This window comes from Thamnophis sirtalis, unplaced genomic scaffold, assembly GCF_051295495.1.
Source record: "Thamnophis sirtalis isolate CommonGarterSnake01/CBP01778 unplaced genomic scaffold, rThaSir2_p1.2 scaffold_1, whole genome shotgun sequence".
Taxonomy (NCBI): Eukaryota; Metazoa; Chordata; class Lepidosauria; order Squamata; family Natricidae; genus Thamnophis; species Thamnophis sirtalis.
This window is the reverse complement of record NW_028261381.1, coordinates 21,385,916-21,399,900: the sequence shown is the minus strand read 5'-3', so window position 1 is coordinate 21,399,900 and position 13,985 is coordinate 21,385,916. Positions and strand designations below refer to the sequence as shown.

Sequence of the window (13,985 nt, the reverse complement as noted above, 5' to 3'; positions counted from 1 at the left end):
CTCTTTGCCATCCCTGGGTCTGTTCCGGAGTTTTCCTTCTACTGCTGTCGGTGATTCGCAACCTCCGCTGTTCCTGTCAGTCCGCCGGACTCTGCCCGTGTCTCCTAAACCCCAACCTGGCCCCTTTTAAATAGAAAAAACGCCGGGCGTTAAGTCATCCCTGTTGGGTGGGATGAATGTGTGTGTGAGAAAGAGTGTTGGGGATGGGGGAAGAGATTGTCATTCCCTAGAAACATCCCTGGCAAGGGCGGGGAAAAGAGACGGGTAATGGTAATACTGCAGCCATATAACAGGGTTGAATATACTTAGACATAAAACAGTATTCCACCCATTGTCAAGGACAAATTCATTTTTTCTTCATTTAGAAGAAAGAGGCTCCGACGCTCTTCCTTATTTCACGTTTTGCTTCTTTTATAAAGTGCGTCCTTCATTCTTTCTCTCACACACAAACAACGCGCGCGCACGCTCACATACACACACACACACACACACACCGGTCCCGCTGGCCAAATCGCTTTGTCATGCGAGGAGCGAAGCCTGCTGTTGGTTTTTCCCAAGTTTTCTTTCGCTTCCCCAACCGCTGCCCTTGAGCTTTGCACTCCCGCCTTTCCTTCCCACAGGCCGTCCCTTCGTGGCTTAGCTTGACTTTGGCCTTGTCCCCGAAGCTACAGACAACGGGCAGGCCAAACACACACACAAAACAAAACCTTCGGTCTCCCCAGTCCGGCTTCCCCTCCCCTCCCCCCCCCACCCTCATTCCGTCTCTGCAGTTTGGAAGCTTCCAGTTAATTCAAGGGGCTCCCAGGCGCAGAGGTCAGAAGAATCCTGTGTGCTTTGATGGCTCATCCTAAAAATCGGCTTGCGTCGTTTTCTAAACGACAACATATGAGCGGGATTATTTTAAATGTTAAGCATCGGGAATGCATTCTAGCCTTTCTCCCACAAAAGAGAACAAAAGGTTTTGTGCAGTAAGATTGCAGTCCTTTCCCTTCAGACAATATTTCTATTCTGAAATTTCACGATTAAAAAAAAAAATTCTACCAACGCCTTCTGTAAGAAAAAAAAATCCCTGGGATCTACCTAAAAGGAGAAATAGTAGATGATTTATATTAATCTACATATTAAATCTTAATTTAATTTGAAGAATCAATTTAACACTATGCCACATCCGTGCTGAGATGTATTTGAATTTAAACCAGTAAATTATAATGATAACAGTGATATGTCATGTGTGAAGGCATCTATTATTTTATTTAATGTGGAATTAGTGGTTATAGTCACTCTTTCTGAAATATAATTCTTTTTTTTAAAAAAAAAGTGAGTTTCGTCAGTAAATGAATAGTGGTTATAGTCTTTTACAAACCTTGCTTAAAAATACTGCAAACGTCTAAAGGGAAAACACAAATACTGCGGTATTTAATTTCATATTATTATTATAGTCTAAATATTTAATGATTTTTAAAATACACAGACCTCAAAAAAACCCATTCCAAAATCTGCAAATAGTTGAATTCCAAGAACAAGATTCATACCCATTTCCTCTAAATTTTATAGAATACATTTTCTGCTATGCTACCGAGGGCACAATAGGTCTCAATGTTTTAGTAATGCATTAAAGCCGTTAAAAACCAAGCACTTTTTCATATTAGCCTGTACACCATAAAACCAATGAGTCCTTTCGTTCGTTTCTACAAGTTATCGCTGTAGAAAAATACAGTTGCTTCAACGTATTATTTATTTAGTGTAATTATTCCTGCGCTGTTTGTGGGGATTGTCTTTTTGAAATATTAATCCTTACCAATATTTATCCTTAAACTAAATAAAAATAAGAAAGAAGCAGAAACAGCGCTTTGTCTGGTATATATACTAGGTGCTTTGTCGATATGTTTATTTCGATTAAGACAGTGAAATACATACGCAACCTTAATTCATCAAGGATATAAAATGTTTTTTTCTGTATCACACCCAGGGACATTTGACATTCATATTTCTGTGGGCGATGGCAAGCATGTGAAAGATAATAATCCTAGATTATTTAGGGCTAATTTAGAGATAGAAAGATAGCTAGTTGTTAGATAAATTGACAGTCCGTTTCTCGGTATTTTCAATACATTTTTTTTCCTTTTCTTTTATTACAACCATAGATTTCATATAATCCTGACGAATGTAGTACAAACATCCCTCTGAACTCAGATATTCACGTCTACAGGGATTCGTTCTTCTTCACCAACTTTAAATCAATTTCTCCTCGGTTACCACAAATGAAGCCCTTGCAATTCTTCACTCCAATGAAAGCTCCGTTATAAAACACAGAGGCCTCCCCCCCCACCAGCCACACACACACACACACAGAGAGAGAGACACAGACACAGACACGGAAAAGGTCTTATGGAAGCCTTCCCTTACACAGACCAGAGTGTGTGTGTGTGTGTTCTGTTTCGTTTCAAAAATATTGCGGGTGGTTTCTTAATTGGGCAAGGGGATAATTATCTTCTCCGGTTTTTTGTTTTTTTTAAATAAATTTGGACTCGAGCCCAGTTTGCAACCGTCGGGTCTGAGTGAGCCCCCGCGGGTGTGGCGTGGCCTGTTGGATTTCTGGGTTTTTTGTTGCTAGTGTGCACATAAGCATGCCCGCGCGTGCGGGGGGGGGGACAGGGAGGGCGCACGGAGCGCGCACCCCGAGGCAAAAAAATAATAATAACCACGCCCAAGCTGGTTTGTCAGGCAGCAGACACGGGCGCGCGCCAAACGCTCTTCTCCCCTGAATCCGCATCTGGCTGGCGTGGAAGGCGCTGCCCTTCTCTCTGATAGGCTGAGCCGCGGCCGCTGGTGCCGTCCCCGAGACTTTGATAAGGCGAAAGGGAGGGCAGGTTGGTGGGATTGTCTTTCCGCGGCGGCGGCGGCGGGCGCGCTTTTGTGCTTCCGAAAAGCGCATAAATAACCAAACTTTGACAGGCAGGAGAGAGGCAGACCTGAAGCGGCCATAAATGAAACGACGCAGGATCGTTTCTCCAGTCAAGCTTTTACGAGAGATGCCAGACAGTGTCTGTTCACGTTCGCCATAACAAAGTTAAGGTCAAGTTAGTGCCTTATCTTGGGTGGCACCGACAATGTTGCTGCTTCTGCTTTTCCTCCCTCTCCTCCTCCTCCTCCAGGCGAAGCGCGGGGACGGGAGCCAGCGCTCCCTTCCTCAACAGCTGGGCGACTCGTTCCCGCTCTTTGCCCCGGAGGCTCTTCGGAGCTGCCGCTCGCCTCACCTCACCTCGGCAGGCTTCCAAGACGGCAAACGGTAACGTCTCCGCAGCGACGCTACCCCGAGCGCTCCTTCGCAGCGGATGAGGAGCGGGGAGGGGGGGGGAAGAGGGAGGGGGCGCAGGGATGGTATTTATTAAGAGGCGGCCGAATCCCGAAGCGAGTCAGCCGCTTCTTGCAGTTCGGGAGGTCTGAGCCACCGGGAAGATCCCCGCTGCTTGCGGTCGGTTCCTCGGCTTTTGGGATGGGAAAAAAGAGAAAGAGAGAAGGGGGGGGGAGCTTTTTTGCTCCCTCTTTGCTCTGATCACTGCCGCGCCCGCCCTGTTCTTTTCCCCCCTTTTTTTCCTTCTGGCGAGCAAATGGTAGCCGCACGTCCTTGAACTTGAAATGGTGGGACCTGGTTCGCTTGCAGCTGCAGAAGCGTAAGTCTCTCGGCGGGTTTGGCTTTGAGCTTCGGGTCGGTTTCTGGGCTGAGCTGTCGGTGCCCGGGTTTTATGGGTGAGGGAGGGGGAAGGTAGAATGAGAAAGAGGTCCTGGTAGGACCGTCGCCAAGGTTTTTTCATGGGTTTAGTCCGGAGATGATCGGAGAGGATTGTTAAACCCCCCCAAGAAACACCCAGCCTTCGCTGTTGGCGGATTTTGGACTACAGGGGCCATTTTAGCTGCGCCGCGCCGGTTTGGGAGACGGTGGTGGTGGAGGATGCGTCCCTTGACAGCAGAAGCAGAACCCCAAATGCTGCTCCTTGGAAAAAGCGAGAGGTGAGACTGAGCCCCTTTGGGTTGTCGTTGCGGGGAGATGCTCGGCGGTGGTCGAATCTCAGGTGTTGGTTGGATCCAAGGGGCGCCCGAGGTGGAGGTTTCCAAGGGAGCAGGCGGCTGTGCTCTACGGCTAAGCCTTGAAGGGAGACCGGACCGCCTTGAGACCCAGGATATCTCCCTCCTCCCTCCTTTTCCAAAGAAGGAAAGTGGCGTTGATTTGGCTCTGCTGGGAGGTATTTGGCCAGCCGTGTTGTCTCTCCTCGCCTTCTCTTCTAGAGGAGAAGTGGGTGGGGGGTTTCTCCCCCCCCCCCTGCGGAAACCAGGCATCGCCAGTCTGCCTGCGATATTTATTTATGTATTTATTTATTTGAAAAGTTTTGTATTTTATTTTTCCATCACCACCCTTACATCAGTGACTTTACAGTGTGTCATCTGCGTACAATCTTTGTGTCCTCATATTTAACAGTTACATCATTTTAAATCTATTTTTACCTTCCCTTTACCTTTACATTTCAATTGCCTTTTAATTCAACTCCTCCCCTATAATTCGGCGTTCTTTTCCAAATTATTCAATTTTCGGGGTTTTTTTTTGTCTATATTCATTTTCTATCCAGTGATAAAAACGTCCCCACATCTTATAATACTCTGATTCTTCCTTCTGTTTGATTGCCAACGTTAATCTGCTCTTTTCTGCACAGACTGTTTTTTTTTAAATTACATAACTGCGATATTTATGTGTTCCAACTAATTTGATAGGTTATTGAGATGTGTTATGTACACAATACCGAAAACACTTGTTGGCTCAGCTCTGTTGGCATCTGTTGGGAGGTGTGTGGAAACATAATAACAGCAATGATAATTAAATTTATTTGCCGGAGGAGACTCATATGAGTGGCATACGTATAATTGTATATAGGAATATGTTATATAATCACACATACAGGTACACGGTGCTTATCTGCTTAAATACTTTTTAAATAAAACATTTAAAACAGGCTATGATTAGCTGTGCTCGCAAATAATTTCTGGCATAGAATTTTATACAGTTGTCTACAGAATAATTTGGTTTGGGTCTTTCGTTATTACAGTTTATAAATTCCCTTCCCTTTCTTCTTTCCTTAGTTCGCCATACTGCTAATATTAAACAAAAGAAACCTCATCCATCTTTTGCAGTGATTTTTGGTTGTAATATGAATAATGTCCCACATATTTTGGATTGTTATTGTTAGAATCATCACAGCTAGTTTGCGTTCTAAAGTCTGATGTAACTTATTTAGTTAGTTGTAATTTGGAGAGAAGATGTAGAAATGCATTTGGAATTACTTTTTAGTTTGATGCATTTAAAAAAAATATGTGTTTTGAAAGGCAAAACAACCTTCTGGGGTTAAACTTGACTAGGCAGCTTAATCAAGCCAGGTGGGGAAAGAAACAGCTAGTTGCTTTCTCGAGTATGATCAAATGTGTTTAAATAGATGTAACGTGGAGAGAAAATGTAGAAATCCACTTGGAATTATTTTTCACCTTGATGTCTTTAAAAAGATGCTTATTTAGAAAGATATATTTTCATTTGAAAGGCAAAGCAATCTCCTGGAGTTAAATTTGATTGTGGCAGCTTAATTAGGTTGGATGGGGAAAAGAAAGGAAGTGAAACAGATGTGACTTCTAGAAATATTTGAATTCTGACTTGTGGAATGTGTCTCTTCTTGCTGGGATTTTCTCCGTGGCTTGCTCAGTCTGTCTGTCTTTCTTTCTTTCTTTCTTCCGTCCTTCCTTTCTCTTTCCCTTTCCCTTTCCCCCTTCTTTCTTTCCTTCCTTTGATCCTTCCTTCATTTCTTTCCCTTCTTTCTTTTCCTTCCTTCCTTCCTTCCTTCTTTCCTTCCAATGTGCCACCCAAGGGGAGGAGGAGCGCCCAGAGGGTGAAGAATCAGGGGCTGTTTCAAATAACTGAGGTGAAACGGGAACAAAAGGTGATCCTGTATTCCCTATTGAAAAGCCGAAGGGGGATCTCGCCCTGCCCGAATGTCGAATGAATGTTGTGTTTTTATTGGTTATTTTCCTTTATTCACATTTCTTTTGTGTCCTGTCTTACACTCCCCTCCTATGAAATGTAAGCCGCCCTGAGTCCCCTTAGGGAAAAGGGCGGCCTATAAATGTCAATAAAATGACTTTTAAAAATGACTAAAAAATGACAGTTGTTCACCTTCTCCTTCGAATGACCTTGACCGGCGAAAGCGGGATCTAGAACAGCCCTTTGACTCTCCAAAAGGAATCTTCCTTTGCAACCCACCCTAAAATGTCTGATGCAGAACCCCTCGCCTGCAAGGTCAGAAGTCCTCAGAGGGGAGCTCAGTATCTGGCCACTCTCATGCAGAGATTCCGGGTGTCTCTCTCCACCCCCCCACCCACCCTTCCTCTCTGGCTTGTGCTACCCCAGAGGGTAGGAAACGCGCATGTTTCTCGAGGTGTGAGTGAGGGAATAATCGGACAGAAGGCTTAGAGAAGAAGATCCTTCTGCCCGAGGGAGATTTGGGGAAATCCTTTTCAAAAATAAAAGCGGGGGAAGTGGTGAAGTAGCAGGCGAAGTGCCCCACTCTGTCTTCTCCCAGAAGCCTTGCCAGCGAGGCTGTCAGAGGAAGAGCCAGAGCAAAGCGAGAGGAGGGGAGGGGGGAAAGAAAGCGCTTAGCAAACCAGGGGAGGGGAGGGGAGAAAGAAAGAGCTTAGCAACAAGCTAGCCTGTCACTTTTAATGCAGATGCCACAATCCGATATTAGGGGGGTTGGTTGGCGGAGTAAGGAGGGAGGGGAGGGCAGAATTCCTCTGGGGCACCTTTTTGGCCTTAGGGGCTCTCTGGCTGCCTGGTCGGGGGCTGCTTGCGTTCATAAAGACAGGAGAAAAGGAGGGAGGGGGAGTAGCAGAGACGTCCCGGTTTAGCGTTGCTGGGCATCTGTGGGCATTGCTGGCAAGCCCAGGTGACCCCAGGCCCCATCATCTGTAGGTCGCTTTCTGCTTCTACTTCGGAAGGAGAGGGGAGGAAGGGCTGAGGGTGGGGGACGGAAAGCGCTCGAGGGCTAGAAAAGATCCCATTAGTGCGAGCCGGCACGCGGTTGGACTCCGCCGAGAGGCCGGGGACTTGGCGAAGAGAGCGCTTGGAGCGACGTTTCAGCCAAGGCGAGCGGGCAGGAAGCCAGGCAGCCGGCCGGGGGTGGGGTGGGGGTGGAGGAAGGAGAGGCTGGTGTAGCTATAAGGGCGCTTCTCCATCGTCTCCGTCACGTGACATAATTAGCCCTCGAATCAATCAAGATGAATTGCGCGTCAGCCCGCGGCGGGATTGCTTCCCCTTTCTCCGGGGCGGCTCGTGCCCAAAGCCTGGCGGGCACCTAGATGGGGCTTCGGAAGATGCCAAGAAGAGCTCAGCTCCGTGGAGGCTGCTTCCGCCTACTTCCACTCCCCCCGAAGCCAGCGGCGGTGGAGGAGGAGGTGGAGAAGCAGCCATGAGTAACTTGGACAACTGCGGCGGCCACGGGACCCCCGGGGTCTACCTCCCCTCGGCCTATTACATCTCCCACTCCGATTTTTCCGGCAAGACCCCGTTTCTGTCCCAGCCGCCTCCTTCCTGTCAAATGGCTTTGTCTTACGCCTCCGCCTTGCCCGGCCAGGTGCAACCGGTGGGCGAAGTGCCCGCCGCCTTCCGCGATTACGCTGGAGGAGGTGGAAGCAGCAAGTGGGCTTACCGGAGCGCTTACAGTCCGGGTTACTACGAGGAGGTCTTCCACAGCCGGGACTTCCTGCCACCACCGACCGCCAACAGGAGCGACGCCTTCCTCAAAAGTGACGACGTTGGCCGTACCCATCCCGCACCTTTCTATGGCGCGGTAGGCAGGAATGGCGTTCTCCCGCAGGGCTTCGACCAGTTTTACGAGGCGGCCCGCGGCTGCGCCCCTTCCCCGACCCAGGCAGAAAAGGAGAGCAACAAGGACCTCAAGTCGCCGCCAGAGTCGAGGGACGCTGGCGATCCAAGCTCCCACCTTCCCAGGCCCAAGAGGAAAGCGGGGAACGAAGGCAACGCGGATTCCTCCTCGGGGGAGGCCCGCACTCCCAAAAGCCAGAGCTCAGGTAAGGTGGAGGGTGGCCCGGCCCTCGGCTTCCTCCTTGCTCAATAGCGGGGATCCCAGGTCGAGAAAGTTGGATGGAAAGACAGAGAGAGACAGAGAAATAGAGAGAGAGAGACAGAGGGGAAAGAGGGAGAGAGACAGACAAGAGAGTGAGAGAGAGAAAGAGAGACAGAGAGACACACAGAGAAACAGAGACAGAGAGGGAGAGAGAGAAGAGGCGGGCTACAATCCATCAGTCCCTCAAGTCTCAACTTTTCCAGGTTCCATTCTATAAGCACTTTAACTAGCACTCTTCACATCTTCTCCGGTCATAAAACCTGTTTGGGCTTCGATTCTTTTCTCCTTTTTTGGGAGGAGAACTTGGAAAGAGATTGGAAGGAAGATGTGTGCGAAGCCTATTAAAAGCACTCAACCCAACAAAGGGAGTCAGTCAAATGGGAGGGGGGGTTGCCCGATAGGGTAAAAGGGGGCTGCTGAAGAGAGGAAAGAGTTAAGAAACGGTGTTCCTTTCACCCCCTCCAAATCGCTTTCCATTCAGAAAAAGCAGGAGCCCAAAGGTCCTCACCTGGGACCAATTCCCATTGAGTTCAGTGGGACTTCAGCCTTAGAAAGCAACATAATAAGAGTGGGAACCAGGAAGACTTTTCTTTCTCCTTTGCCTTTCCTTCTTTCCTTTCCAAGGCACTTCGCCCCAATTATGGGCAGCACTTCTGGATTGGGGGGAAGGGGAGAAAGGAGTCAGTTTCCCAAGGAATAATAGTCGGTCTAGCTGTCCATGAAGATTTTGGAATGGGGCCTCTCCTGTCACTGCCATTCCTCCCCTCTCCTTCTTTTTCTGACCATTTTCAGCACTCCCCCAGAGATCCCGGAAAAAGAGATGTCCTTATACCAAGTACCAGATTAGAGTCCTGGAACGGGAATTTTTCTTCAACGTGTACATCAACAAAGAGAAAAGACTCCAGTTGTCCAGAATGTTGAATCTCACAGATCGACAAGTCAAAATTTGGTTCCAAAACCGAAGGATGAAAGAAAAGAAACTCAACCGAGACCGTATGCAATATTTCACAGGAAACCCCTTATTTTGAGAGGAGAAGCGGGGAGAGTGGGGGAGGAAGGACAGATCTCCCCTTTATTATCCAACCAGACTTATGAGCACACAAAACCTAGAGGTTAACATGATATCCACCCTAAGAAGCTCTTTTTTTAATTATTATTATTTTGGTTTGTGGTATTTCTTTGTCTCCTGGTGATCTCACGGGATTGATAGAGCAAAACCCCTCCTATAAGCAACTGGGGTAAACCTAACACTCCATCCCAATGCTGTAGTGTTGTCTTACTTCTTTAACAAACTCCAAATCACTCCCAACGTTCATTTATTTTATTTTCTCCCTGGCTTTTCGTGGCTGCAATCGGAGACTTTGTGTGATTCTGACAGTTTTAAAATCAGGCATCCTTTAAGCCTCCTCGGTTATTCTCCCCCTCCCCCCGCTTTTGGGCTTTGAGACAGGAATGCATTTTGTCCGTTTGCACCATATATCATGGGTAAAGGAGATAATGTGCATTGGATCCATAACCTCATGCTGGTTAGAGAGGATTGGGAACTCCGTTTTCATATCAAGGCACTAGACACTGCCGCCTTCTTTTGTGATGATCCCATGATTTGCTAGTAAAGCTGAAACTGTATTTTCCACTTCCATCATCTGCTAAATTACCCGTTGCTGAAGAAGCACTGCTGTGTCCTTTCTGAGCCCACATGTAACTGAATCCCAGTGCATCTAGTCCCAGGATCCTATATTTTAAGGGGGAAAATCCAGACAGGGGAATGTTTTCCACACTGAAGGCTGAATTAGCCGTACGTGTGCAAAATCCATTCTACTGTTATCACTAAATATTGCAAGTATTTTATCCCAGGAGCCAAAATGGGCTCATAAAAATAAACCCTGATTAGACTTCAGTTGTAAAGTCGTAAGATGAAATTTCACCGTGTTGTAAGGTTTGGAGACACTCAACTGTAGTCTTAGATGCAATCCACTCTTAGAAACTCCCAGCTCCAAAACTTGAACTTATTCTTGGGGGGTCGGAGGAACTGCACTAAAGAGAGCAATTTTTAAAGGCATTCTTCCATATTATTGGCATGCAAAGACAAACTAATAAAAGGTTTGGGGAACTCTCTGTTTTGCTACTAAATAGCTAACCCTTATTCTCTCTCTCTCTCTCTCTCTCTCTCTCTCTCTCTCTCTCTCTCTCTTTCCCGAAGGAATTTGGTAGAGGTTCTTCTCTCCACTTTGTTGTTGTGGCCTGTTTAAGCTGTTTACAAAACCTTGAACTGTCTAGACAACACCATAAAAACCCAGGATCTGTAACAGCTTAATTAGGCTGTATTGTACACCTTGTGCTGGGTGGGAAAAAGAAAGAGATTTCCACAAGTGTAATAAAAGAGGCAAGTGAGAAAACAATTTGACTTTTTTTTTTTAAAGAGAAACAGAAAAGGGAAAAGGGAAAAGGGAAAAAAAAGAAGAAAAGGAAGCATTTGCATTCTCTTTGTGTTCGTTAAAAGGCCAGATTGGAGGAATAAAATACCAGGAAATGCACAGTTTGCTTTAAACTAATAGAATGTAAGAAGACTGGGAGAATAATTTAATTTTTTAAAATTTAAACCAGAAAAATTAAGTATATGCCTTTGAACTTCCAAGATGTCAAGGTCATCACCTTTAACCTTTCTGAATAATTAGAAGCCTCAAAGCTTTGTCTCTTATATTCAACTACCACCTACTCTTCTGGGCTTCCTACCCCATTCCTCACTTCCTGTTTCCCCCTCTCCCTTTTCTGTCTCACACTGGCATGTCCTCATAGGTGCATAACAAAGAAGGACCACATACCAATTCAGATCAATGGATCCATCAATCTAACCTTAGAGCACTCCTCTGTAGTTATCTAGAATGAAACATGCAGGATATTTCCCCAGTGTGTGTATTATAAAAATCCTTTTCAATTGCCATTTAAATAACAATTTTCTTTTAAAACTATTGTTATAAGGTTTTTTTTCCTATGTAACATTATAAATTGCAAAAATATTATTGCTCTTTATGTAGATAAATCATGCCTTATGAAACATTGTTTAAAAGAAAAGAACAAGCAAATTGACTCAATCCCTCTAAAATAAATGAGAAAGAATCCTTGGTTTCCTATGGAACACTGATTACTTCAAAAATTAATGCTCTGACATGCAGATGCTAGTCTATGTTTCACAGGAAATGCAAGTAATCTGAATTGTTGCCTTTAGATAAAGACAAAAAATTATCTTTACAGGATGAAAAATATATATCAGCCCTATTCAATGTCTAATCATTTTTACAAAGGGGAGTTGAATTTGCATTCCCTTATAAATAAATAATGTAAGCATTTAAAGGAATAATTCTAAATATATTGTACATGTCTATATTTATCCTTATATTCTTCTTTAACAAAGAATGGGAACAAAATGGTCAAAAGAAGAAAAAGAAGAAAATGCAGGGATTGATAAGAGAACACTCCATATGCTATGCACGTAGATTCCACGTGAGGGCGCACTCATATTCCAGAATATACATTTGTCCTGATACTCTGGTATTTCCCCACAATAATAATGTCACCAATAACATGTATAAGCAACTAGAAGTGAGGAAACACAACAGAATCAAAAATTATTTCCAAGGTAATTCACAAATATAATACAAACAAACCATATTCAATTAAAATTGATTTTGCATCATTAACAATATGACACACAGAATACAAATTCACAATTATATCTAGCTGTGCGTATGTGTGTATATATACAGTTTGTGATAGGGGGTAATACGGTATGAGTCCAAAAGTGTCTTTTAATGAGATGGTAAATTGAACAATTTGGAAAATATGTAATCCTAATTAATGGGAAAATAGTTGGCTAACATTTGTGAGTGTATCCTCACTTGTTTGATTTTTAAAAGAATTATTTACCAGAAAAAAGTTAAACTTTTCTTAAACGAATTACTACAGATCTAAATTTCATTCATAGCAGGATGAAGCATCACAACAATTTTCCAAAAGATATCTAAGAAGTAATTAATTTTTTTCTCAAGAGAAAGAGAAATCTGTCTCTGAGTGATTTGTTCATTACTAAATTTCTCCAAAGATGCACTTTTTAAAAATTATACAACAAAGAATGTCATTTCCCCCACTTTCTCCCTCTAGTCTTAACAAATGAGAGAGAGCCCCCCCCCTCTCTCCAAAAAAGGAAAGGAAATAAGAAACCAGATAAAGTCATATTTGACAAATAAATGCAGGATTCTTTGTTTACCAGATTTATTTTTATTTTTATTTAAAAGGAAACCCATGGTTATTCTGGTTACCTAAAACAATGAATTTTTTAAAAAATACGAAATCATTTCTGAAAAATACTCATGAAAAATTGAAAGTTTTGGAACTGATTAGTGACCTGTTTGAATCAAACATAAAGAAAACGGCATATTATTCTGAGAATGGACAATGTCAAGGCGCCTGGTTGCCTTTCCTTCTTCAGTTGAAGCTCGCGCTGCATCACTCTGAAGATGAGAACAGATTTCTCCCCTTTCTTCTACTGTTTCTATTATGCTTTTAAAATGTAACATTGATTGAAGGATTTTTGCGTTATATAAGTATCTGTCTGTCTCTCCTCTGCCTATTAAATTGGATAAATATTCGCAATATTTGCTTTGTCCTTTTGGGGACTTTAAAACACCAGCGATCCTGATTCTGGCTAGCTTTGCTAGAATATTATTTCATGATTTCTCTTCATGGTTTCTAAACTCGGACAGTGAAAATTTTGTTGCCTATGTTGTTGTCTGTGTATCTCAGCTTTTAAATTATGATAACTATTTCCCTCCCCACAAAAAACTACACTGGCTCGAGATTTTAAACATAAGACTTATCCGGCCACTCGAATAGCTTTATGTCCAGCTTTTTCCAGGGCTTCTGATGAACAGAAAGACTATATATAAACACCTATAAGCCAATTCGTCTTGCCAGACCCCTTCCCGCTCCCCACACTTCGGGGGGGGGGGAAAGCTTATAGTGTTTGATATGGAACCCGGAGCTTCCCAATTCGCTGTGAAACAAAGGCAAAATATGCATTTCTCTAAGGGGGAATCCTATGCACCCCCTGCCTGTAAAAAGAATATCATTTGTGTAACCAACGTCATGGGGGCAGCTGTCCAAATATGATCCGGATTTTTGTCTGTGGATTTGGTTTTGCACAATACTATAATAATATCTCTTCCCCCTCACTGCATAGAAATATTTGGGCTGCTGCATATGGTGAAATAGATGGGGAAGATGAAATAATTTAATTTTCGTATTATTAAGAGTGGGGCACTTCGGTGCTGTTTGGCTGTATGTTAATGGGCCTTAATTAAAAGGAAGCCTTCTAATGCACCCAGCTCCACACCAGGGAGAAACGTAAGCAAATAGTTCTGTTTATAAATTCCTCCTGCAGGGAAAAAAATGAAACGAAAAGAAGTTAGTCCTTAGCCCGGTTCTGTCTGTTTCTGATAAATTCCAGCCTTTTCGTGATATTTAATAATCAAAAGTTACGCTTTCCATTTTTACAGTTTAATATTTCTCGATTGAAAGGACTCTCGCCTTCTCCTCTTTAATAATCAGGGCGAATAAAAGGAGAGGGGGGGGACCCAGCAATTATTCAGGGCTGGTGGGAGTTTGAATGGGGAAACCCTGCCCAGGTATATAACACATGGCATAAATTTGAAGGATTAAAATTAAAATGTTAAGCAACGATGTCCCCTCCCTCCCCAGTTTTTACCTTCGATTATTTATTCAGACAGAAAAGAGTAGTGTCAACACATA

The 13,985-nt window shown here is 44.1% G+C and overlaps 1 protein-coding gene across 1 annotated transcript; it reads left to right on the top strand.

Moving 5' to 3' along the window:
- The first annotated feature begins 7,292 nt into the window (after positions 1 to 7,292).
- HOXD11 (homeobox D11) lies at positions 7,293 to 10,619 on the top strand. The gene is made up of 2 exons (XM_014074168.2): positions 7,293 to 8,124; positions 8,973 to 10,619. Exons 1-2 carry the CDS (start codon positions 7,503 to 7,505, stop codon positions 9,206 to 9,208), a joined length of 858 nt encoding a protein of 285 aa, XP_013929643.1. The 5' UTR covers positions 7,293 to 7,502; the 3' UTR covers positions 9,209 to 10,619.
- Positions 10,620 to 13,985: the final 3,366 nt, after the last annotated feature.

What these genes read in the sequence shown, in the direction of transcription:
- HOXD11 (XM_014074168.2), top strand. Translation starts at nt 7,503, where the DNA reads ATGAGTAACTTGGACAACTGCGGCGGCCACGGGACCCCCGGGGTCTAC. An exon ending in TCCCAAAAGCCAGAGCTCAG is followed by an intron (nt 8,125 to 8,972) that starts GTAAGGTGGAGG and finishes GACCATTTTCAG; the next exon opens with CACTCCCCCAGAGATCCCGG.